This window comes from Cyprinodon tularosa, unplaced genomic scaffold (genome assembly GCF_016077235.1).
Source record: "Cyprinodon tularosa strain WSP-4 unplaced genomic scaffold, ASM1607723v1 ctg588, whole genome shotgun sequence".
Classification (NCBI taxonomy): Eukaryota; Metazoa; Chordata; class Actinopteri; order Cyprinodontiformes; family Cyprinodontidae; genus Cyprinodon; species Cyprinodon tularosa.
In genome coordinates this window covers 224892-249220 of record NW_024039327.1, presented here as the reverse complement: position 1 = coordinate 249220, position 24329 = coordinate 224892, and the positions used below count along the sequence as shown (strand labels likewise).

Here is a 24329-nt window from a genome sequence, read left to right as displayed (position 1 = left end):
GCCTGCTGCTCGCAGCTCCCCTCTCCCCTCTAGCCATGCGCTGCCCCCTGCACATCCCCGCTCGTAAAAAATGATTAAGGCTGCATTTGTCATGTGTTTATGACTGAGAGGCATTGCGTGATAGGGAAAGGCATCTACAAGAGTCTGTCAAGAGGCCTTCTCCTCTTTCCCCCACTGTCGGTGAGCTGTTCGGAAGACTATTTCCCTACTGCACTTACTGAAGTTTGTTTTGTAAAGAAGGTCATTAGAGCACTGCTGATGATGTGGTAACTGGACTCTGCCCTATCATCTAAGACATTGCTTATTTTAAAACCATGTGGCCATCTTTATCATTCTTTATTTCTTTCGAAATCAAATATTTATTCAGTCGTCCTCTGAGAACAAAGAGCAGTTGTAGTTGGAAGAGAAAAGGACACACTTGAGAATATTCCAGCTATATGCTGTGGTGTTTTTTTTTTTTTCTTGTCATTTCCTTTTCTTTCTGCTTTTATTTTTTTTTTCTTCTTTTGGACAATGTGCATTAAAGTAAATTGGAGCCTCTTAAGTAGATGAGTTGACCTTTAAGGAAACCAGCAAGCGTGACCTGTCTGTGAGTGCCTCTGCCGAGTGGTTTCTCCCTGGTGAGTGGAAGAACTGCAGGGTACCATCGCAAAGGAGCTTTTATTAACTCTGTTAGTCCGGCTCTGTTTTTCTTTTCTCTATTTCTATATGCCAGTCTTTACATGTGTGCGTTTGTGTGTTTCAGATGAAAGTGTGTATTTTCCTTGGTTTACTACTTCTTACTTTTCTTCAGTCTTGTGTGTTAATGTATTTTGTGAAGAGTATTTGCCCCTCAGTCTGTGTTGTGCCACCAAGCCACAAGAGTCACATACCACAGCCTATGATCCCCCTCATCATTCTTTAATCAAACACAAATATTTTTAGGTTTATTTTTCCCCACAATAAGTCTGGTTTGTAATTCATCTTTAAAGATTCAGTAGATGAAATTAGGATGTTTAAAAAAGTGATTTTCAGATTGTCACATTATTTGGACTTGTGTGACCAGTTTATCGATTTAAAACTTAACGAGCTTTCAACTGACTTGGAACTCAACTCAGACATCTCAGCAACCACTCACGACTTTATATGGTCTTGAGCTTTATGGTGTAAATATATTTGAATTTATAAAGATTTCTTGACCTAACCTAATTAATTTCTAGTTTACACTAGTTGTAAAACACAGCATTTAATTAAGATACAGAAGAGAAGCATGAAGAATAATGGTAACCCTTCTGAAAACCAGTCAAGAGGAATAATAAGTCAGTCTTTTTACTTTTCCCAGTGTTAACATGAAATAAACTGTTGCAAAATGTTACGGATCAAGAGAAATTGATTGTCTCAATAACTGATTGTTGTTGAGATACACTGTTGTAGCAAAGGTTGTCACCCTTCAAACGATTTATTCAATTAATGGATTACAAAAATATTTTAGAAAAGGCAAAAACAGTAAACTGAGCTGGTTCTTATGTTCATAGAGAGCACATGACATTAGTAACCGGGTAAGCTGAGCCCCCAGCTTTGTCTATTAGAGAAGCAAGAATAAAAACTGAAAAACAAAAAAACAAAAACACTGAAAGTATTTGACAGCAGCCCAGCTGATGCATGTCTGAGGATGGTGTCCCAGTTAAACAGGGCGCCAGATGCAGATACTATGATAAGAGAAATCTGAGGGAACATAAAGTTAGAGAAGTCAATTTAACAAATAATGCAGAACTGCAAAGTGCTCTGCTAGATGAATCTTTGCTTATCTGGGGCTATATAGATGAGTTGGACTTTAAATTGTCTTCTGAATTTAACACGACACCCTTGAAGGGAAGCTAAGAAAGGGCAAATATGATCACTCTGTTTCATTTTTAACAGAACTCTAGCTGCCATGCTTTGGATCTGCTGAAGGCTTTTAAATCAATTTCCTGATCATAAAGAATTACAAATTCTTTATGATCAAATTAATTCTTACAAATAACATTTGAAGTAAAAAATGCATGGACTAGTTTCTCAGCATTCCCCCTGGAAAGATATTTCTGATCTTTAGAGATGCACTAGAATCGAATATCGGCTCCAATATCGACTAATTAGCTGGATTGAATATTGAATGAATGACACGATCCAGCATTCTGATGCACTCGTTTCTATTCATATTGACATTATATACAGCAAAGCAGTTAAAGCAATCAAGTGTTTTTAAATTTTATGGTTGTGAAGTACACACACAGCAGCTAGTGATGATTTATATCTGTATTAAATTGTTAGTCTTTTTAACAATGTTAGTGTGATGCCTTGACATACATACGGTTCATTAATTCAACACAAGTATGGATCGCTATTAAGTACCAACCAATACACTTAGCCCATAGATTGGATGGATATTAGTTTGGATTGTAAAAAAAATGGATCAGTGTACCCCTTTTATTTTTTTTCAATATTCTGAAGATTTAAGAGGGAAATTCTAGAAACCTGTTTAATATGGGCTTTAAATGAGAAGTTCTAAACAGTCCAAAAACAGCAATCAAACAATGGGATTTAGATCACTATTTTTTTTTTAATACTTGCAGTATTAGCCATGTTTAATGAACCGTTTAATTGTTGTCGTAGAGTCAGTTTTATTGTCAAAATCAGTGCATTAATGTTATAATATTTCCAATGACAGTTTGGTTTTAAGAAGACTAATACTCAGGCCAGCTGAATGCTTTGGCTTGGCCTGGCAAATGATATTTGATTCTTATTGTGTCTATATATATAAATACACTATATTGCCAAAAGTATTTGCTCACCTGCCTTGACTCACATATGAGCTTAAGTGACATCCCGTTCCTAATCCATAGGGTTCAATATGACGTCGGTCCACCCTTTGCAGCTAGAACAGCTTCAACTCTTCTGGGAAGGCTGTCCACAAGGTTTAGGAGTGTGTTTATGGGAATTTTTGACCATTCTTCCAGAAGCGCATTTGTGAGGTCGCACACTGATGTTGGACGAGAAGGCCTGGCTCTCAGTCTCCGCTCTAATTCATCCCAAAGGTGTTCTATCGGGTTGAGGTCAGGACTCTGTGCAGGCCAGTCAAGTTCATCCACACCAGACTCTGTCATCCATGTCTTTATGGACCTTGCTTTGTGCACTGGTGCACAGTCATGTTGGAAGAGGAAGGGGCCAGCTCCAAACTGTTCCCACAAAGTTGGGAGCATGGAATTGTCCAAAATGTCTTGGTATGCTGAAGCATTCAGAGTTCCTTTCACTGGAACTAAGGGGCCAAGCCCAGCTCCTGAAAAACAACCTCACACCATAATCCCCCCTCCACCAAACTTTACACTTGGCACAATGCAGTCAGACAAGTACCGTTCTCCTGGCAACCGCCAAACCCAGACCCGTCCATCAGATTGCCAGATGGAGAAGCGCGATTCGTCACTCCAGAGAACGCGTCTCCACTGCTCTAGAGTCCAGTGGCGGCGTGCTTTACACCACCGCATCCGACGCTTTGCATTGCACTTGGTGATGTATGGCTTGGATGCAGCTGCTCGACCATGGAAACCCATTCCATGAAGCTCTCTGCGCACTGTTCTTGAGCTAATCTGAAGGCCACATGAAGTTTGGAGGTCTGTAGTGATTGACTCTGCAGAAAGTTGGCGACCTCTTCGCACTATGCGCGTCAGCATCCGCTGACCCCGCTCCGTCAGTTTACGTGGCCTACCACTTCGTGGCTGAGTTGCTGTCGTTCCCAAACACTTCCATTTTCTTATAATACAGCTGACAGTTGACTGTGGAATATTTAGGAGCGAGGAAATTTCACGACTGGATTTGTTGCACAGGTGGCATCCTATCACAGTTCCACGCTGGAATTCACTGAGCTCCTGAGAGCGACCCATTCTTTCACAAATGTTTGTAAAAACAGTCTGCATGCCTAGGTGCTTGAATTTATACACCTGTGGCCATGGAAGTGATTGGAACACCTGATTCCAATAATTTGGATGGGTGAGCAAATACTTTTGGCAATATAGTGTATATATATATATATATATATATATATATATATATATATATATATATATATATATATATATATATATATATATATATATGTGTGTGTGTGTGTGTGTGTGTGTGTGTATATGTGTATGTATATATATATATATATATATATATATATATATATATATATATATATATATATATAAAATATTATAATATATTTATATATTATAAATATATATATATTTATATAAAAAAATATTTATATAATGCATGCATTCCTAGTAACATTGACATGTTTACATTTACAAATATAAATCTTGCCACTTTTTAAACTATTGAATATGTGGCAGTTTCAGCTTTCCATACCTGCTCCAGACACTGTTGATTCCATTTACAGACTTCTGCTTGTGTTTAGATTTGAGCACAAACTTTTATGGTCAAAATCTTTCTTCAGCAGTTGAGGCTGTACAGCAAGAAAGTCTATTTATTGTCCTCCACAGCAGCAGCACCTGCCTGATAGAGCCCTGGACAAACCTACTAGTCACGTCAGTCAAATTCAATACATTGTAGCTTCTTAACAATACCTGTTGGTCCAGTCGTAGTTACAACTTCACCTAGCAAAGATAGAGAACAAATCACAGACAGAAACTGGTGAGAATGTTAGAGTAATTAGAGCACTTTTAAGGTGTGACTGCCTAAACATACAGCAGACTTTTTACAGGGGACAGAGATCCAAAGTTAAGCTGTTCCTGTGACTTTGCTGTAGGCGTGCTCCTCAGGTGAGAGCTGCCATACCATTTCTTAATGGTGGAAAAATTTTGGCCAAAGATGGAGGAGGCTGTTTCAGGGCTGCCCCATAACCTGCCCCATAACCTGGGTCTGAGTCAACTGTCCTGGTTGAACCCCCCCCACCACCACCCCCCACCCCCCCCCCCCCCCCCCCCCCCCCCCCGTCAGCAGGCTTGCTAATGCTATATCTGATATATTCCATTGTAAGAACATTTTCATTTTGCTGCATTTTTTTCTTTTTTACCATAGATAGAAATAAACATACATCTGCACCTGAACCACCTGTGCCTTATGACAAAACTTTAAAAGTCTTTGAATTAAAGCAGAGGCCCGAAAATTCAGTCAAGGGCTACAACTGGCCCCTTGGCCAGTGTCTAAGACTCTGTACAGACTCCTCGTCTAAACAGTCTTACACAATGACAGTTTATTAGTCATTTAAAAGGGGGTTCCTTATTGCAGAGCTATACTGTATACATAACAGCAGTTTGCCTCTCAGCCTTTTTATACCATCCTGCATCTGTAGAAACTTGTGGACTCTGAATTAGGTGAAAACATTGTTTACAAAAATAACCGTTCACATGTCACTAAGCAGTTGTTGATAATTGTAAGTAGGGTTTTTTTAAATCTCATATCGACTTCTAAATAATACAGCGGTGAATTTTGATTTGCAGTAAAGATAATTGGATTAGCACCAACTACAGAACTGGACAGAGTCCACCATCAGTGTTACCACTCTGCCAGAAAAATGAGAGAAAGGTTCAATTTTTTAACAGGTAATTTAGTCAGTAGATTATTAATTAACCAACCTAGCATCAATCAGTTTCATGGTTTAAATAAGAATGTTCAGATTTATTTGGGACATTGGGGAGTGCTGTGCATCTAAGAGCTTTAATGTGACACAATAAGACCTGTGTGATGTCAGAGAGCAGTTTGGTTAAAAAAAAAAAAAATAATAATAATAATCGCTTATTTCTGAATCCTTCCCATTTAATCACACCTTAGTGTAAAGGGAGACAGAGTGGGTCCCCTGCAGTTCATTATGCTTTTAGACACCTGTGCAGTAACGGCATCCTTACTCTCTTTTGAAGGCACCCTGGGAATTACTCACCTGTAAAGCCAAACGTTTGACATTTTACAGACAAAAGAAATGTCGGTGAGAGTCAACTTTTCCTAATGAAAGAGTCCTATTGCTCCCGTTTTGCTGCACGGTGCTTTTTATTTTATTTTTTTGTCTGATAAAGTTAAGAGCAAACAGGCATGCCACAGAGAGTCTCCTGCAGCCTCAGTCCCCTTAATGAGACAAATAAATGAATTTAGTGTTGCCACATAGAGCTCCTGAAAGCTTATTATCAAGATTTTTATTTAACTGTTATGAATGGTGGAAAAAAAAAAAAAAAAAGATGTTGGACTGTAAGCAGGGGGGCATGATGGGCTGATGCTACATATGTCCTTGATTACCTTCCTTCGGCTTTTATTCTAATAAGTGGCATTCTTTGTACTCCCTGGGACAGCTAGACAGTCTGACACACGATGAGAATAAATATTGCATGTGGTAGACATTAAGCTGTCATCCTGAAGAAGGAAAAAAAAAAAAGGAGACAAGATGGAGAAATCTGTGTGGTGTTCGTCGGCGCTACACTTTGCCTGCTCTTGTCACAATTGTCACATCTTGATGACCCCCCCCTCTCTACCCCAGCCCCCTTATTTTCTCTCGCCCAGTCAACCGCCATAAATGACAGCATGGATACCCCATATAGAGAAAAAATTTGGTGATGCAGATTGTACTCTTTCGGGGTTGAATTCATAATGTTTGCCTTCTCCTTATTCTCACCCACTTATAAACACCCCTAAACTGTGATCTAGCTCTGAAAATGTTGCTTCGACAACCATTTTGAAGACAACAACTGGAACCAGCGGTTTGTTAGGCCTTTTGTAGTGTGGTTGGATATTAAAGTTTGGAAATTTAATGGCTGCAAATATCAAAGAAAATAAAGTTCCTTTTAAAAAAGCTTGTTACCAGCACACCCTCAAGGTTTGTTAGAAATATGATGCTCTTAATTAAAGCTGCTCCCATTGTGCGTGCACCTTGTTCTCTCCCTTCAGCCTAGCATTGCTTTGAAGGCTGAAAGAAGTTGATAATATTGGGGATAAAGTGCTTGTGTGTATGTGTGTTGCTCAGAGGCTGATGTCTTATGTTTTTTCTGTGCAACTATGGCCACAGGGAGTAAAAAGCGTGTGCACTCTTGTCGCTCAGGAGCTCACCACTGGGAGGATGAAAAGCATCCCACAGAGACTCTGACTTCCCAGCCTCAAAAGCTGCCATGAGCTCATGCCTCTCATTTCTGTCTTCCTAAACAGAGCAAACAGAGGAGGAGATAGCACACTGCAAAATCCTTACAGCATAAATGACTCAAATTTGTCAACCTGAGGCCAAAAGAATAGAGGACTTTTAGTTTATGTGTAAATTGCTCAGATTTAGGTGCTGGAACCTTCACCTGCAGGCACGGACCAGATTACTTTTTTGGCCTCTCAGCATTCAGATGCATTTGAAAGAAAAACTCAAACTGGAGGTGGTGACCCACCTCTTAGTGGCTTAACTGGTGCCTCTCGTTAATAAAGTCTACCTGTGTACAGATGCAGGTTATTGTCTCAGGTAGAGCTTTGCCTGTACTTAAAAAAAAAGTGCCATTGTTTTCCCCTCCTGAGCCGTTTAAGCAGATCAAAGCTGGGACAAAGCCAAGGAAAGCCCCGGGCATACAGAGAGACAGGCATTATCCCCCCTTAGGATTCCCACACAAAGAATGACAAATAAGCTCCAGAGGGTGGCCCCCTGTGGGACGTCACTATTCACAGCCAATCTGTTGTGGATGGTTAAATTGTTTGTTTTTTCCCCTCATTATTTGCAATGTTGTGTTTTAGCATGGGAGCACTGTAAATGAAACAGCCATTAAATCAATAGCTGTTTGTTTTTGATATGCAGAGCCTTGCAAAAATATTCATAACTTTTGAATTTCTTTCACATTTCCACATTACAACCAGAAATCTCGATGTACAACATTGTGTTTTATGTTATGGACAACCATGTTAGGAAGACAAAAAAGTTTGTTTACCATGCCCCCTGTATATGGCTTGGAGAAGACTGCAAATAGGGTTTCTCTCTCTATTTCTAAAAGGGTATTTCAAAACTAACACTGCTTTTACACCAAACCTTTGGAACAAATTTAAAGCTCTGCTGTGTAATATTTACAGGGATTTGCTGACAGAAATATTATTCAAATGTAATTTATTTTTATCTTGTAACTGAAAGTCTTTATGTTTGCGTTGCCTTAGAAATTGCTGTTCATAATTATATAGGAGCAGGTGGTATTTGTATGGAGGCAGACATATTAGCTTTACGGCAGCACCTAGGTGACAAACTAGTTACTGTAGAGATTACAATTACACCCGAATGTGAATACGACAAGTTAGCCTGTATAAAATTTATATCCTGCTCAGACTCTCCATCCATACATCCATTTTCCGTCACGCTTGTCCCAAGTGGGGTCGCAAGAGATGCTGGTGCCTATCTCCAGCTATTTACGGTCGAGAGGCGGGGTCCACCCAGGACGGATCGCCAGTCCATCGCAGGACAACACAGAGACAGGACAAACCACGATTCATGCACACACTCACACCTAAGGAGAATTTAGAGAAACCAATTTACCTAAATCATGTTTTTGGACTGTGGGAGGGAGCTGGAGTACCAAGAGAGAACCCACACATGCTCAGGGAGAGTCAGATTTCCAGAACTAATCACACGACTGTGAGCCCAATCCAGGACCCTGAAATGGACCCTGGCACAGTTACAAATGCCGGTCCCGCCACCGTCTATATCGGTCCTGGGACAGTTTGTTTGTAGAGTGAATGCCTGTCTTTCTCGGGGGTACCAAAAGATTGAAGAGGATATGAGAGCAGCACATTTAAACAGAAGAAAATGAGGGAAAAATAAATAAATTATTGGAGCCATTTTTAACGTTTTAAACACCTCTCTTAAAATGTTTTAAAATCTCTCCTGGGGCTATATGGAACAGTAAAGAAATATAGGTGCACATCTACATTTTAACAGAAAAGTAGCCACAGGGACCAGTTAAACTGATTTTCTTCTTTGTCTTTTTGTCTTCTTGTACATCACAGAGCAAAAGCAATACTGCTTCTGAAACCTAAAAGTGTAAATTTCCTAATTTTCAACCGTTTGCACCCTGCAGTTGCTCTCCAACCTGAGTTGTGAGTCTTTGCAGTTCCTCTGGAGTTGCCATAGTCAAGAATGCTACTTGGTTCTTCTTTGGTCTTCATGATGCCCTTTGTTCACTTATGTTTTTTAGCAAACCTCTGAGTTCTTTGCAGAACAGCTGGATTTATACTTAGAATCAATAAAGTTAGATAACTTAGCTGAACTGTATTATAATGATGTGGTACTGTGTTTTGGGCCCTCACCAAATTTTTGTGTGGAAAAGTTGAGGGTGTATGAGTGTTTTTACAAGGTACTTCCAGATTAACACAAGGTTTTCATATGGACCTGTTTCCCTTGTTTGAAAAAAAAATGCATGCATGGGGAATATTTCAGAAAAGTTTGAGTTAAATGTGGGCAGCAAAGCTAGTATTCTCTCTGTAATCCAAAGGAAAAAGAGGCAAACATGGCGTGCGCCTTTGCCTTGTTTGAAGACTTCATGTCGCTGAATGATTAGCAGAAATAATGTCCCTGTCACCCTTAATCACATTAAAACGTGGTTAACATTTAATTTTTCCCACTTGATATGCAAAAATTTCCACTTGATTTGCAGCCAAGGCCATTGAAGTTCCATTATAAAGAGAATAAAAATTTCAGGCATCATTTGTTCAGAGGGGGATATCAGGACCAGAAAGTGCTGAATCTGTCTATTAGCAGAGCAGTGAGAGATGGCACTCAGCATTGGAACATAATGGGAGACTGACAAGAGACACTTACTCTCAAACAGTCCTTCTTCAGAGTTGTAAAAGCTTTCAAAAGTGAATCTAACTAAAGGAATTGGTTATTCATAGCTTTTGTTGTTGGGTTTATACATTCTAACTAAAAGAGAAGAAAGTAGTTTGGAAATCTCCACAAAAACACATAAAATGGAAACGAAAGCAGGGTTTACATAAATATTTCATCAATTTTGAACATACACATAAATAATTGGAAGCCGCATAAATACACATAGTAAAGTAAGACCAGGATGTCGTGGCGATGCTGACAGAAGTGCTTTCTGGTGCAGTGTTGACCGTGCATCAAAGCTCTTAATTGACAGCGCTTTGTTTCTGGAGTTGAGGCAAGGGGGTGTTTCATGTTCCCTCATGGCAAGGTGTTTGTCTGCTCCTATGTCACTCAGTGTAAGGACCCAGAGACCCCCGGTGCTCATTTGCGGCTCACATTCTCTGTCTCGGCTTCACATTATTAAAATCATCCCTCAGCCCTCCACCAATAGGCTCTTTGTTCCCCGGCCGACTCGGCTCAGCTCTGTCAAAGTCTTCACCAATTACAGTCCCAGGTACAATGGTCTATTCAAAGGATCACAGCTCTTGACTGGTGTGGAGAGAGTGATTTGTGAATCGTTATTCAAACTGCCTGTAGAGAAAGCAATACCTGAGGAATGCAAATAACGTGCCACCAAATAGACAGCTGTGCAGCTAAAAGTGACAAACTACAGCTGTTATTATCTCAGATTGGATTTTTCCCCCCTCAAGGTGCAGCCCTCCATCTCCTGTGTTTTTAGGCTTTTTGGCTTTTTTCTTGCTATCCTCCGAGACTTTGGTTGCCACCTTTATTTAAAATGCAGAAAGAAAAGGGAAATATTGGGTTATTGCTTTTAATAGCTGTGCATGTAAACTGAGAAACGAACTGACACTTAAACAGCATTCAGTCAAAGCAAACTGCGTTCTCCCATGTGTTATGTGTTGTATATTGATCATCATCAGTTAGAAGTAGTGATCTGGTGCTGCAGGCGATATTTCCGAAGACATTGTTATGAGAACAGATCTGATATTGAGGCCCCAGTCTTTGATTCCTTATGGGGCCTTTAAACAGGAAACCAGGATTACTCATAATGACAGGGACCCCCTTAGAATCAATCTGGGAGCCAACGTGTGAAAATGGATTTGTGCGATGCTGCTCTTTGCGATCCATCCAATCCCAGCCTCGAAGCTTGCGGGGCTAATCTCATAATTGCCCTTACCCCCTTGTATTGTTCTGACTGAGGGTTGCCATTAAATGTGAGGAAATCTTTGTCCTGCAATGTCAGGTGTCCTGCTGGAACAGGGAGACAAAAAAATGAAGTGACAAAGACCTTTAAAAGTAAGGAAATCTAAGTGCTTATATGTTCTTTTCCCTCCAGGCTCTGTGTTAATGTTTATTTAACACCCTGCAGATAAATTCAATTTCCTCTGTAGTAATCTGTTTGGCTTCATTGTTATCTATTGAAATATTGTCCCTTTTAGCTGAATTTCAGTAGGATATTTAGTTACAATGGATTTTTTAATAGATATTTATCACTCTCAGCTATAAAATCACACCCCTTATTGATACCTGCCATATTTATTCACCTCCTATCCCATCCTCATCTTTATGCCTTCTGGCAAGAGTAACTTGGTTTCTTGCCAAGCCTTGTTAGTCACAGTTTAAGCTGTTTAGGCTCTGACTGTATTCTAAAGCAGGTTTAAATCAGAAGTTGTTTTCATGTTGCCTCGGATTCATTAATATCTGCTTACATTCAGTTTATTTATTTTATTTCAAACTGCCTTGTCCACTCACAGTAGAACATGAGATATGACTAGAGTTTTGTTTGCACTGTTATAGACAGAATAATTTAATTGTAAAACAAGCTGTAGCATACAGTCCTGAGCTGTGAGCTGCGTAAACAGAGGATTTGATGCCATACACATCACACGGAAGTAGACGTGGTTTTAACACAGTTCAGTGTGTATCAGATACATTCTGTCAACCTCTCTCTACTGTATGTTGCCGGCTTGTTTCTTCTATATTTTGTATTTGATTTGATTGGGCAACATCTTTCTACTTCTAAAGCAAAACTGTGACATGTGACATATTTCAGCAGAGATAGAAAAATCTAATGCAACATGAATGCTCCGGTTTTGGTCGGATAGGAACACAGCAGATATGTATCAGATTTAGAACTTCATTTTAAAGTCTGGGGGTCTGATTTGAAGAGGGAAAAAAAATTGTTCCATCCAAAAATTATCTGAAGGTCACGTAATGGCAAACAAGTTCAAATTAAGCCTCTTGTGTCTACAGGACATAGATGGTCTCTTTGAAAGGTTCAATTTTTAATATGCTCAGTTTAACAATTGGGCCCAAGACTGACTTGATACTCAAACTGAAAGTTTTTTTTCTTTCTTTTTTTGCAGTTTGGGATTTCTATAATTGTTGTACTTATGCCCATGAGAGAACAAGGTGATAGGTCTGTATTCAGACACTGAAGAGACATGTTTACTAAGCCGTATTGGACTCTGTGTAGCTCAATGCACCATTATTTTATGGGAAAATGTGCCATAAGAAGTGTGAAAGCATAGTTCAGGTTTGCAATGTAACTTATGTTATCTAGACATCACACAACAGCTATACTAATCCAGAGTTTCTTCTCACTTAATCTCTTCCTGCCCATTGTTGCCAATATGCAACAAAACCTTCGTATTATGTACGCAGTCAAGGTAGCCCACGCAGTCCCCCAGTGCCAATTATTGCACATTCACTGAGGACCTTGGAACCTTTGGAAAGCTCATGTTTCTGTTACAACTGGTGCCTAAAGCTTTATGTTATCATTGATAGTTATAAATTTCATCTTTTTTATTTATAATACATCAATATTGCTATTCATTTTTTTTTTTATCAAACATGATTCAGCAGTTCAACTTAGAGAATTAAATCAATATCTGAGAGACATTTATTAAACAATTATATTTTATTTTTTAACCATTTTACACAGTTGTTTTTGTTAATGCTTATGGCTTATTTCTAAGGAAGTTTTACTAACAAATGTATCAAATTATTGTTCTATTTCTCTAATCAGTAATTTGTAAAAGGCAGATGTTTCTGTACGCTGTAATAAAAAGTCGAAAAAAAATATATAAATTCTCTTTTTATTCTAATATCGTGTGATGTACCCTTATTTCTAGCAAAGATTTGTGCAAAGCCAGATTGCAAATATGCCTCATTGCAAAAATTTATTGTAGAGCCCTAGTTTAGCAGGTAGTCATTTGTCCAGCAGAGCTGCAGCAGGCAACGTACTTCGAACTGAATAAGAGAGTATTTGAAAAAAAAATTATAATGAATAATATTCTTAAATTAAAGGTTGGATTTTTTTTCCATTGTACGTTTTATTTATTTAATCAAAATCATATATTTTTACGCCCCTTCATAGATGTTTTTATATGTATCAACAAATGAAAGGATCTTTATAATAAACTCTTAGCTTTTCGGTGCAACTTACAAGTGGAGAAAATATCCTCTGAATCAATAGATTATATCAATATATATAATCAATATATGTCATGCCATATTAAGCAGATTTAAGTTCGTTACATGGATCCATTTTTCATAAGAATCACATGTATTGAAATACATTTTTTTACTTAAACCTAACCTAAGCAGTGGGCTCATGATTAAATTAGAAACAATGATCAATTACTAACAATGATTAAGTGATGATGATGATGATGATGATGATGATGATGATGATGATGATGATGATGATGATGATGATGATGATGATGATGATGATGATGATGATGATGATGATGATGATGATGATAGGGTAATTAAGCTAATATGTATTATTACATATCTACAAATGCAAAAAAAAATCTTTTTCTATGCAAAAAGTTTTGGTTTCAATGAAAGCTAATACTTATAATACTGTATGTTTAATCCTTGTACTCTCAACATATTTAGGTGTCTTTTAATGTGCACATCTAAATAAAAAGAGATCATGTTATCACTTTCTTTCCTCTAGTATCTTCATTAAAAAAAAATATTTCTAATCTCTCTGAAAGATGGCCTCCTAAAAATATACATTCCTATTCTCTGCTCCTTTCTCCAATGTGCATTTCTGAGCCCATAAAAAATAATTCCCTCTCATTGTGGCTGATGTTTCTCCATCAGGCTGGTGAAAATCAAGGAGTGGGTGGACAGTCACGACCCCGGAGCCTTGGTCATCCCCTTCAGCGGCAACCTGGAGAGTCGACTACAGGACTTTAACGAAGAAGAGAGACTGAAATACTGCAAAGAGCACAAGACGCAGAGGTTAATTAGCATTCAGTCTCCCTACACTTTATTATCAGCTGTGTCCTCCATGCACTCCTTTAATTGCATGTGCTGATAGAATAATAAATGGCAGAGTAATTACCATTATAAAGCAAAGGATCCCTCTTCTTCCTGAACAACTCAGTCAAAGGGTTTTCCTCCAAATTAAGTTTTTAACTGTCATCTGTCATCTGTAGGTATAATTATAACTTGGTGCATTTTGGGTTTATTGTTCTCATCTGAAAACCTCTATGGAGAGAAAAATTGTGACAGCGGAGACATTTTTTTCCCTTCTCTTTTTCTCAGCTAACACCGAGGTGTCGAGTTGAATTCTTAAAAATGTTAAATGGGACTACAAGTATTCTAATTAATCATGCAAACCATTGGAGAGTTGAATGTCTCATGTGAAATGAAGTGACCCATCTTTAATGAGTTTGTATTAAACGTTGCTTTGCCACTGGAGCTAACTTTGCCTAGACATCAGCGTCAGTGAAGTATAATGAAACAATTCAGAGCCTTTGATTCAGGCTTAAATTTCTCTCCATCAGTGCCCTAAGCAAGATCATCAAGGCTGGCTACGCAGCCCTGCAGCTTGAGTACTTCTTCACCGCTGGCCCAGATGAGGTTCGCGCCTGGACCATCCGGGTAAGCGCCGCGGTGTGAACACGCACACAGCATCCCGCGTTCCACCCTGCTGGCACCCTCACTGATATCACACACTTCCAACTTTGTCATGGTCGTGCTTTAGCTAGTCATTACAGGCCGAGGATAACTTCAATTACTGGTGAGCTGGTGAACGGTGAAAGTGGGGGCCCACATTGATTGAGGAGGACAACAATTGATTTTGCCCATTACGTCCATGAGAATGTTTCCATCCTGTGCAGATCTGCCTGCCCTCCTCCTGCCGCTGGAGATAAGGAGGCCTTGCATTGTGCCTGCCTAATCTGTGTGACGGAGGGTGTCTGTGCCAAAATTGATGTCGCTTTTCATCCGACTGTTTGCGGGCCTTGCTGGGGGCTCCTCCTCCGTGTGTGTCTCAGTTTACAGAGTCCTGCCCGCCAAGAGATCTGCGTAATGGGATCACAGGATGTACATCAATACAGATGTTGGATTTGCATGTTGGCATTGTGTGTTTTCTCTGCTTTTTTTCCTTTAAGAGAATCACATTTTAGATTTTAAAAGCCAGCATAAAAATATTTAAAAAAAAATTAGTATTTTATAATTTTTTCTTTAAAATTCAAAATTCAAGTATATTTAAAGCAGATTGAATTAATCTCAGAATGGATACATATAACAGACTTTCATTTAAAATAAACTCTTATATTGCACAGATCATAACCTAGGAGATAAGATTTTTTTATTTTGTTTTTTGTGCTGACATTTTTTAAATCTCCTCATGGGTTTGCTGTATTTTCATTATTTTTAACTTTCGGATATTTCAAATTCCTTTTTTAAGTGTAAACCTAAGCAAAGTGTACCTTGTTAGTTCACATTTTGAACAAAGATATAAAAGAAATTAGGTTGTTTCATACATTTGTGCTGTCATGCAAATCTGAAAGACTGTTTTGCACCTATATATTCATCCCCACAGAAACAACCTTTTACTTTTAACTGACTAATTATAAAATGCTTAAGCTCAGTCAGGTTGGATAAATATCATCGAGCAACCACTTTTAGGGTTCTTTTCCTGCTTGGAGGTGAACATCCACCCAAATATAAAGTGTTTTGCCTCCTCTACATTTAGCAGGTGTTCTTCAGGATTCTCCTGTAACCAGCAGCTAGACAAGCTTCAATGTCCCTGCTTAAGAAAAGAAATCCCACAGCATAAAGCTGCCACCACTTTACCATAATTACAGTAGGTTCAGGGTGAGTTGCAGTTTTAATATTTGCCAAACTGAGCACCTTCTTTCATGCTTGCTGTGCTCCCTTAATGTCTGTAAACACAGCTTAATATGACATGTGCAAGGCTGTTTGTTTACTAGAGTTCTAACAGACCTCTTGGCCCTTCAATGAACAGAACAGATCAGACATTTGCTGAGACTATATAGCCCACAGACAAGCTACATTCAATCATTTGATGACTTCTGAAGTCACTCCCACTGTTTTATGTAATGGTGTCAATTAGAGGTTATCTTTACACCTTCAGTCCCAATAATACCAACTTTTGGATTACATAAAAATGTGAGAAATGAATGCATATGACAGAGTATATGCCAATATTGTGTTCTACAGTTATTTTTGGAAGTTGTTTTTGTTGTTGCAAACGTAAAGTGCTTCATCAGATATCAGCAAAGCAGATCCAAGCTAAGGGCCATAAGAGCATTCTGATTTTAGTTGCAATTATACAAAACAAAACCTGTAAGATTTATTTTTCAGGTTTTAGATGTAAAATAGAAGAGAAATGAAAATCAAATACAAAGTTTGAAAAAAAAATATTTTTTAGATGTAGCTTCAGGATATTGCTGTACCATAACATTTTGAAATTTGAACAAACACCCCACCCCCCGCCCCCCAATCCACGCCCCTAGTTGTACAGATGCTTCCCTCTTATGTGTAATTTAGTGAAGACTCTTAAACTGTGCACAGGCCTGAGGTAAAGGTGAGCTCACTTCCTGTTTTTTTACTCAGCACTGCTTATGGCTCAGTCAGATGACATCACCAAATTTATCTCATGATGACTGATGTCCTTGCTATTTACAATAAAAGCCCCCGAATGCTTCAAAGGTATCCTTAAAAAACAGGCGTATGTTTGCTCGGTGTAAGTAATTACAGCCAACCTTGATTTGTGTGTGAGGGGCATTCAGTCAGGTAAGCATCAGTGAGTAACTATATTAAGCCAATACATCTTGTATTGTAAAAACTACACTCAGTAATGTCATGTTCCTAAGTTCTTTAACATGCTTTATTAGGCAGCCTCGAGGTGACCATTATCTATCAGCCTGCTCTGCATAGCTCTTAACTAGGACAATGTGGCTCTCCTGTAAAGCCTCGGATAAAAAAAAAAAACCTTGATGCTGATTAATGGTAGTTAAACACACAAGTACTTCGTCAGTAAGATTGCAAATAGATGGTAATGTATTAGAGTCATTAAATACGCATCATTCTTGTGGCATGAAATATGTTGACCCCAACCTGATTATATACATAATTAAAACCACTCAACAGCTCCTGAGCACGGAGCTGTGGAGCGACTCGACAGGCAGGACTCACGATGATGCACGGCAGCCATGTCACTTATTTGGCTCATTTGTCATTTCCGCGCATCATTTCATGGCATATAAATGGCACATTTCATCATTCAGCACTTGTGTCTGGGAGCCAGATTTTTACAAAACTTTTCAACTCATACAGAATTAGCTTAAAATATTTTGTGGAGAATAAAACTACCACTAGATTCTGACTTTTCATCTTAAAGTTTCTCGCTCACTTCACCTAATCTCCCAAAGTTGTGTAGTCAAAACAACTGTCAAAATAATACGCTTATTCCTAAAAAAAAATCGATTTTACCTTGTAAGCAGAGACCCCTACCAGCTTCCACTGTGAAGAGAAACACTTTAGTTAAGACAATTATTCACAATATGCTCACAGCAAAACTAGTCAAATCCACATAAACAGTCCACTTACAGACAAGATCACTTCTGATCAACAGAAAAAGAAGGAGCCTGAGATCTCTGGTATGAAGCTCTTTATGGGATGGCTGACGAGCTCCAACACGTTGCACCTGTGCCAGACGGGTTGACCTGAAACCCAAAGAGAGAGCTCTCTCATGAAGAGAGCCCCTAGAGGTCAGTGACGGTAACAAGCAGACTAAGTGAAAAGTCGTAAATTATACAATTAACACTGTTCAGTATCATACCAATGGTAACATGGGATTGGTTCAGTAAAACCAACTGTAAACACTTGTAAAATTACTACATAGAAAACAGCATAAATTATTACCTTTAGAATAGAATAGAAATTCCGATTATTGTCCAACAATGGGGTAATTCTCATGTTTACAGCAGCAAAAAAATTATAGAAAACATTGGTCACACAAATGTGGAATTAAAAGATAAACAATAAAATATTGTACTGTAAAATGTTTTAACAATATAAATACTATGCCCCTGGAGAATACATAACCAATATACAGCTATGGACATTTTCACAGTAATGGATATTTGAAAATAGCAACAACATCAGAGATGTGCAAAATGACAGCAGCATGTTATTTAACTGACTAATGTAGAAACTGCAAAATCAGCATGAATGTAGCAACTTCTTGAGGTTGTTGGGAACAGTGGTGGTTTTAGAGTCTTCCAGCTGCTGGGAGGAAGGATCTGTGATAACGCTCCCTGGTGCATTTAGGGTGCAGCAGTCTGTCACAGAAGGAGCTCTCCAGTTCTGCAACAGCTTCATGCATGAGTTGGGAGACATTATCCAATAGAGATGTTAATTTAGTCAGGATCCTTTATTTACTATAGATGTTTAGTGGAAACTGAGTCACTTTTATTTTTTGAATGAATAAGTCATTGATCAACGCAAATGGGCCTCAAAAGCACCCTTTAATAATCAGCTAATTTTTTTCTGTAGCATTGTGGGTCCACTTTGGCCCTTTTCTAAACATACACTTTGCTCACCGCTGACCATGAGTGATTCCACTGATTTGACCAGCTAATCATTCTCCTGATATAATTAGCAATTCAAAAGCAGTATTTTTTAAGATTTCTGCGGTCAAACAGGAGATTTGGAAATGCCACATTTGACTGCAACATGAGTGTAATATCTCTGAGCGGTAAACATGAATTTGAAACTCTGGTGTCTTTCAATAGTTTGACTCGATAGAGTGAGGTCTATACCACCTTAGCCTCTGACTGCAACACTGGTTCTTGTTGCTGTCATGACCAGAGAGCTGAGCAGCGACCCACAATGAGACAAGATTGCTTGGACAGAAATCAATACAGCTGAGGAATGGGAATCAGAAGGCATTGATAGCAGCGCTAAGTCCTTATCGGTGTCCAGGCTGCCCTAGCAGGCTACAGCCGACTGAGTGGAAAGCTATCCAGAAATCTGGACAGAGGCAAGAATACCCCTTAAAAAACACCCCCGGAGTCATTACACTGCTATCACCCTATCAAACACCATGTCCCTCGCATGCTGTAATCCATCTTCTCCAAAACAATTCATTTGTCCTCTCTTCTCCTCTCTCTGTGACAGAAAGGAACTAAGGCTCCACAGGCTGCAGGGAAGATCCACACGGACTTCGAGAGGGGCTTCATTATGGCAGAAGTAATGAAATTCCAGGATTTTAAAGAAGAGGGCAGCGAGAGCGCTGTCAAGGTGAGCAGTTAGTGTGCCGGAGGAGATGAGGGGAAGTCTCCCGTGATCAGTGGAGCTGACAGTCGCCACGCAGCTCCGACTGAAAACTCTTCTTCACCTTTACTCAGGGGAAGAAATTACTGCACACATTCAGGCACCACCAGTGACAAGCCAGCTGATTGTGGCTCTAAACACTGCCATTGTGCTCCAGCTGTGCATATCTTTATCACAATGTGTTCTAACTGGCTGATGGTAGCTCTTGCTTTTGGCTCGGCATAGACACTCAGAGTAAGCACTTCTTCAGCGCGCCAGGCGTCTATCAGATCTGTACGGAGTACCGTGAGCTTAGAGCTCTACCTCACTAAGTCCCCACTGTAGACATGTGACAGTGATATAAAGTGGCAAGTTAAATAAAGTGTAAAATTCCTCAAATAAGGACTGCTTCATGCATGGGTAGCACAAAAATTTGACTTGCATGTCTTAGTTACATGTTTTCTAGGTGATCTTTTGGCTCTTCTTGTGCAGCATCATGATAAATTCAATAACATATAGTAAACAATGCTTCTTTGAGATTAAATTTGATAGACCTGTTTGAAATATAACTATACTATTATTTATTCCACATCACTTGTGATGAATAACCTGATCATTATTTCACTCATTAAAATAAATAGGTGTCCCAGATATTTTGCCTCCCTTTGATTCTGATTCCAATAAACTGAACATTTTTAAGCCTCAGACATAAACATACCCGCAGCAACATGCTACCAGCACCATGTGTCACCATGATGATGGTATGTCCAGGGTGATGCGTGAGAAAGTATTTGCATGTAGGCCAAAGTTACAATTTTTGTGTCCTCTGACCAGAGCTCCTTCATCCCTTATGTTTTTTGCAATTTGGGGTAAATGGCATTTTGTTCAGTTTGCAACTATGCCATATTATGTGACTTTGTCAAATTTATAAACTAACCCTGCTTTAAAGTTGTTCACAACTGATTCCCACGCTTTTTGATGCGTTTCCTGGTCTTTTTGATGCTGTTGTGCTCTACTAGACTTTAATAACTAATTTGAGACTTTTGAAGGCAGTTGGTGGCCCTGGATTTTATTTAGAGGTTTCAGAGAGAAGGGTATTAAAGACACTTTTTTCACAGATTTCCAATGGTTGAAAACATTGAAATTCTCCTTTTCTTCCACTTTTAGAATTAGGCTATTTGTTGGACTATCACACATAGTGATGGTTGCAATGTGATTGTCATATAATTGCTAATAATTTTATAGCACACTGTATTTCATGGCCTTTTTTTAAGAATTGCATCTGCTGTTTTGTTTTTTAAAAAGTCAGAACGGTTCCGAAGTTGGGCTCTGCCATTAGTTTTTAATCAGCAACCTGAACAGTGCCACAAGGAAGAGTTGTGATTAAACAAGCGCCATTAAATTTGTGTTTCATTAAACGAAAACTAACATGACTTGCTTCACTTTTGTACACCTTGTGATCAGTAGCCGTAAGCCATGCTGGTGCGATCTTTTTATCCTCAGCATCGACTCCATGTGCCCACTTACAAACTCAGCTAATGTAATTATGGTTGCACAAAAGACCCGTGGCGACCCGTGAGGAAGGAAGCACTAAAAAAACATTTAAACCTCTTTAATATTCAAGCCCCTTTTTAAAACATTTTTTATTATTTAATGCAGTGGCAGTGCATTGTTCCCACCCCCCATAAGCTGCTGACAGAGAGTGAGTCGTGTTGGTCTCTGGGGGGGTCTCACCATTGTTATCCAGGGTTGAGATCTGAGTGTCAGGTCCTCAATGCTTGCTCTCTCTTTAATCTCTTTTTGAGCCTCAGAAGAACATGGAGCGTCTCTGACTGTGGCATTAAAGTCTGTGCTATTTAATGCCAGTTGTGGGAATAGGCTGCATGAATAGGGCCAGAGTACGGGGATATCACATTATTAGTAATCATATCTGCTTAAGCCAAGCTTGCTGCTCCAGATGGCTGCTTTCAAGTGCAAATGAACCAGTTAGATGTGTCGGGTTTAATACGTACTCAGGAATCACAAATAGCCATTGATTTTTTTCTCTGTCTGCCTCTCCATCCTGTGTTTCTGGTGGTATTGAGCTTGGATTAAATTGTCTCCTGAGCCTTTTAAAGAGACATTGATTCCTCTAATTAATTGTGCACCGTGCAGAACCAGAATGCATTTAAACCTGTCTGTGTTAGCACTTCAAGTCAATTATTTTTAGTTTGCCAGGACGGAGAACAAACACTTACAGTATACAAAAGAAATGCTAGAACTTATTTAGTTTCCTTGAGAAGTTTCACATTGCTGTAATCAAAGACTTATTAACATTTTGTGTCTGTGCACACGAAGCTCAAATGGACAGACGAGAGGATTACTCACTCAGTGGGAATTCAGGCACCCTAGAGAGAAAAGAACACTCACGCATTTCTGTGTGTTTGATTCAGTGTGTGTGTTCGCCTCTTCCATGTATGCAAGTCACAGTGGCACCACCAAAGGGCATGAACAGGTGCAATGGCCACCCCAATAAATCTGATGACCACCAACTGCCCCGTACCCCCTCCCTGACCAGAAAAACTTGTTATGTTATGCTGAGTTATTGGAGAAAAAACGTTTGAATAAGTTGCAATATCAATTTATTCAATCTTTCATGCATCTGTCAGTTTTTCTCCCCTTAGTGTGCCAATTATTTTTCATTTTATTTTTTCCTTTCCCAAGATTAAAAGTGGGAACTTTGGCTATTGCTTTAAAAGCTTTCTAGAAGCACAGCACCCCTGCGATTGCAGCATATTACTACAATTTATAATGTATTAACCCAAATAGTTAATGTTATTAGTATATTGTAATCATAAAGCAATGCCGGTTCTATTTTCTGTTATTCCATTAAATCTTTTTTTTTGGTTTCTTACAGGCAGCTGGGAAATACCGACAGCAAGGAAGAAACTACACGGTTGAGGATGGAGACATCATCTTTTTCAAATTCAATGCACCAAACGCACCAAAGAAGAAGTGACTTAGGAGGAATATTGTTGTTTACACAGCTGACTTTATTTTTTTCATTATTTTTGGCAATGGATATACGAGTATTCACACCCCTTCGTTTTTTCCAAATTTCACAATGTAACGGGTTTATTCTGAAACTGTTAATTTATTTATTTATTTATTTATTTATTTTTTACAAGATAACTAGCCTATAAAGAGAAAGAAAAATGAAAAACCTGTTAAGTATGTATGTAGTCACACCTTTTTAATTTTTCACTGTTTCTTATATATTTCTGAAACTTGACAGGTTTTTTCCCTTATGGAAATTTAAAATTATGGAACTTAAAACTGCAGAGGAATACAAAAATATATCTACCAAATATCCTGAAAAGTACTTTTGTCTGCAGAACCCTATGTAGATTTAAATGATGGTGCGGATTGATCAGGATCAATGGTCAGTTAGTATATTCTTTTCAGTAAAGAACCATCCAGAAGGTTGCCTTTTGCTAGCACTATTTGTGAGTCAGATCTCTATGGCAGCAGGGGAAGCACCAGAAGCTGCTCACTAAAACACAATTGGTGGCCGGCTTGAATTTTGCAAAAACATATCCTAGATTTTTAAGGCTAATAATCTTCATAATTTAGAAGCTTTTGTGCTGGAACTCACTGCAGTCTCTCTTGTCAAGCACGGTGATAGCAACATCATGCTAGGGCAGTGTTATTTAACTAAGGGGATTGGTAGATACTCTTAGTAGGTGTTCCAAGCTCGTAAGCAACGACCCAAGAACACTTATGTCCGGCCAAAGATGCTATAAAGAATTATATCGAGCCATGGATGTGTTACATTAATAATTTTCACATCCCACTAAAAAGCTTTTTTGATATTACAGAGTTCTGTTCATAAATAGGTGTGATGGCAAATCCTCAGATGTATTTTAGAAAAAGTAACACAAAATGGAGAAAAAACAAAGGGGTGTGAATAATTTCTGGTGGTAGTGTGAAGGATCCAGAGCAAAATATGCTTCTATTAACTCTGACAGTCTTTCTGTTTGAGATCGGGATTGAGGATCACAGCAGCATTTTAAGGAGCATATCACTCCCCTGTTACTTCATTAATCTCCATCACAGATGCCAGCAGTGACACGGCTGACAGAGGAGACAATACCACCTGCTCTGCTCTCCCTCCTGCAGATAATGCATGTTTTACAGTAGGCCAGATGTCTACACTCAATAAAACATTTGACAAAAAAACAGCCTGTGTGTGTTCAGGGATGTCTGTATTGAGTAGAGAGCTGCATGGGCACAGTGATAGTGGTCCTGCAGACCACTGATTAGAGAATTAAAAGACACAGCTGACGTTGACTGTAGTGTAGAGGGGACAATTATAATTAAGTCAGTTAAGTGATGCTGATTTCCGAAGGGCACATGGAGGATGCAGGTGTGTTTTGCCAAAGGGAAGTGGTCATTTTGAGTTATATTTTTCCAAACAGATTGAGTTAACCTTTCATTGAATGTTTTCTCCCCTGAATATAAAGCTAGACTAAAGCATAAGTTAACCAAACAGCTGATATTTAAGGCTCCAAGGCCAGCAGGTTGAGCCCTAAGAGGGACTTGATCTTAACACTGAAAACACAAATTTTACTTAAGTCGAAGACACAACCCTACTTTATAAACGGCTCCTTTGATGGCTGAATTATAAATTATATTTAAACACAATTTTTTTTTTTTTATTAACTATTGGAATTTCAAATGACATTTTTTTTTAAATGTCAAATTCAATTCAGTTCATGTTATTTCTACAGCATAAATGTACAATATATGGTACCTCAAGGCTTAACATATAGCAGTCTTTGAAGGATGAGGATTGTAAACAAATATTCATGACAAAATTACATTAAAAGAACAATAATGTGCATTTGATCTATTT

General features: G+C 38.7%; 1 protein-coding gene across 1 annotated transcript in view; it reads left to right on the top strand.

Annotated features, from left to right (window-relative positions):
• LOC119797534 (obg-like ATPase 1) overlaps positions 1 to 23656 on the top strand; it is a 65978-nt gene extending 42322 nt beyond the window's left edge. Inside the window, exons 8-11 of the mRNA XM_038306644.1 lie at positions 13964 to 14104; positions 14653 to 14749; positions 19301 to 19423; positions 22332 to 23656. Coding sequence (XP_038162572.1) covers positions 13964 to 14104; positions 14653 to 14749; positions 19301 to 19423; positions 22332 to 22433 — 463 coding nt within the window. The 3' untranslated portion in view covers positions 22434 to 23656. The remainder of the gene's footprint in view (positions 1 to 13963; positions 14105 to 14652; positions 14750 to 19300; positions 19424 to 22331) is intronic.
• Positions 23657 to 24329: the final 673 nt, after the last annotated feature.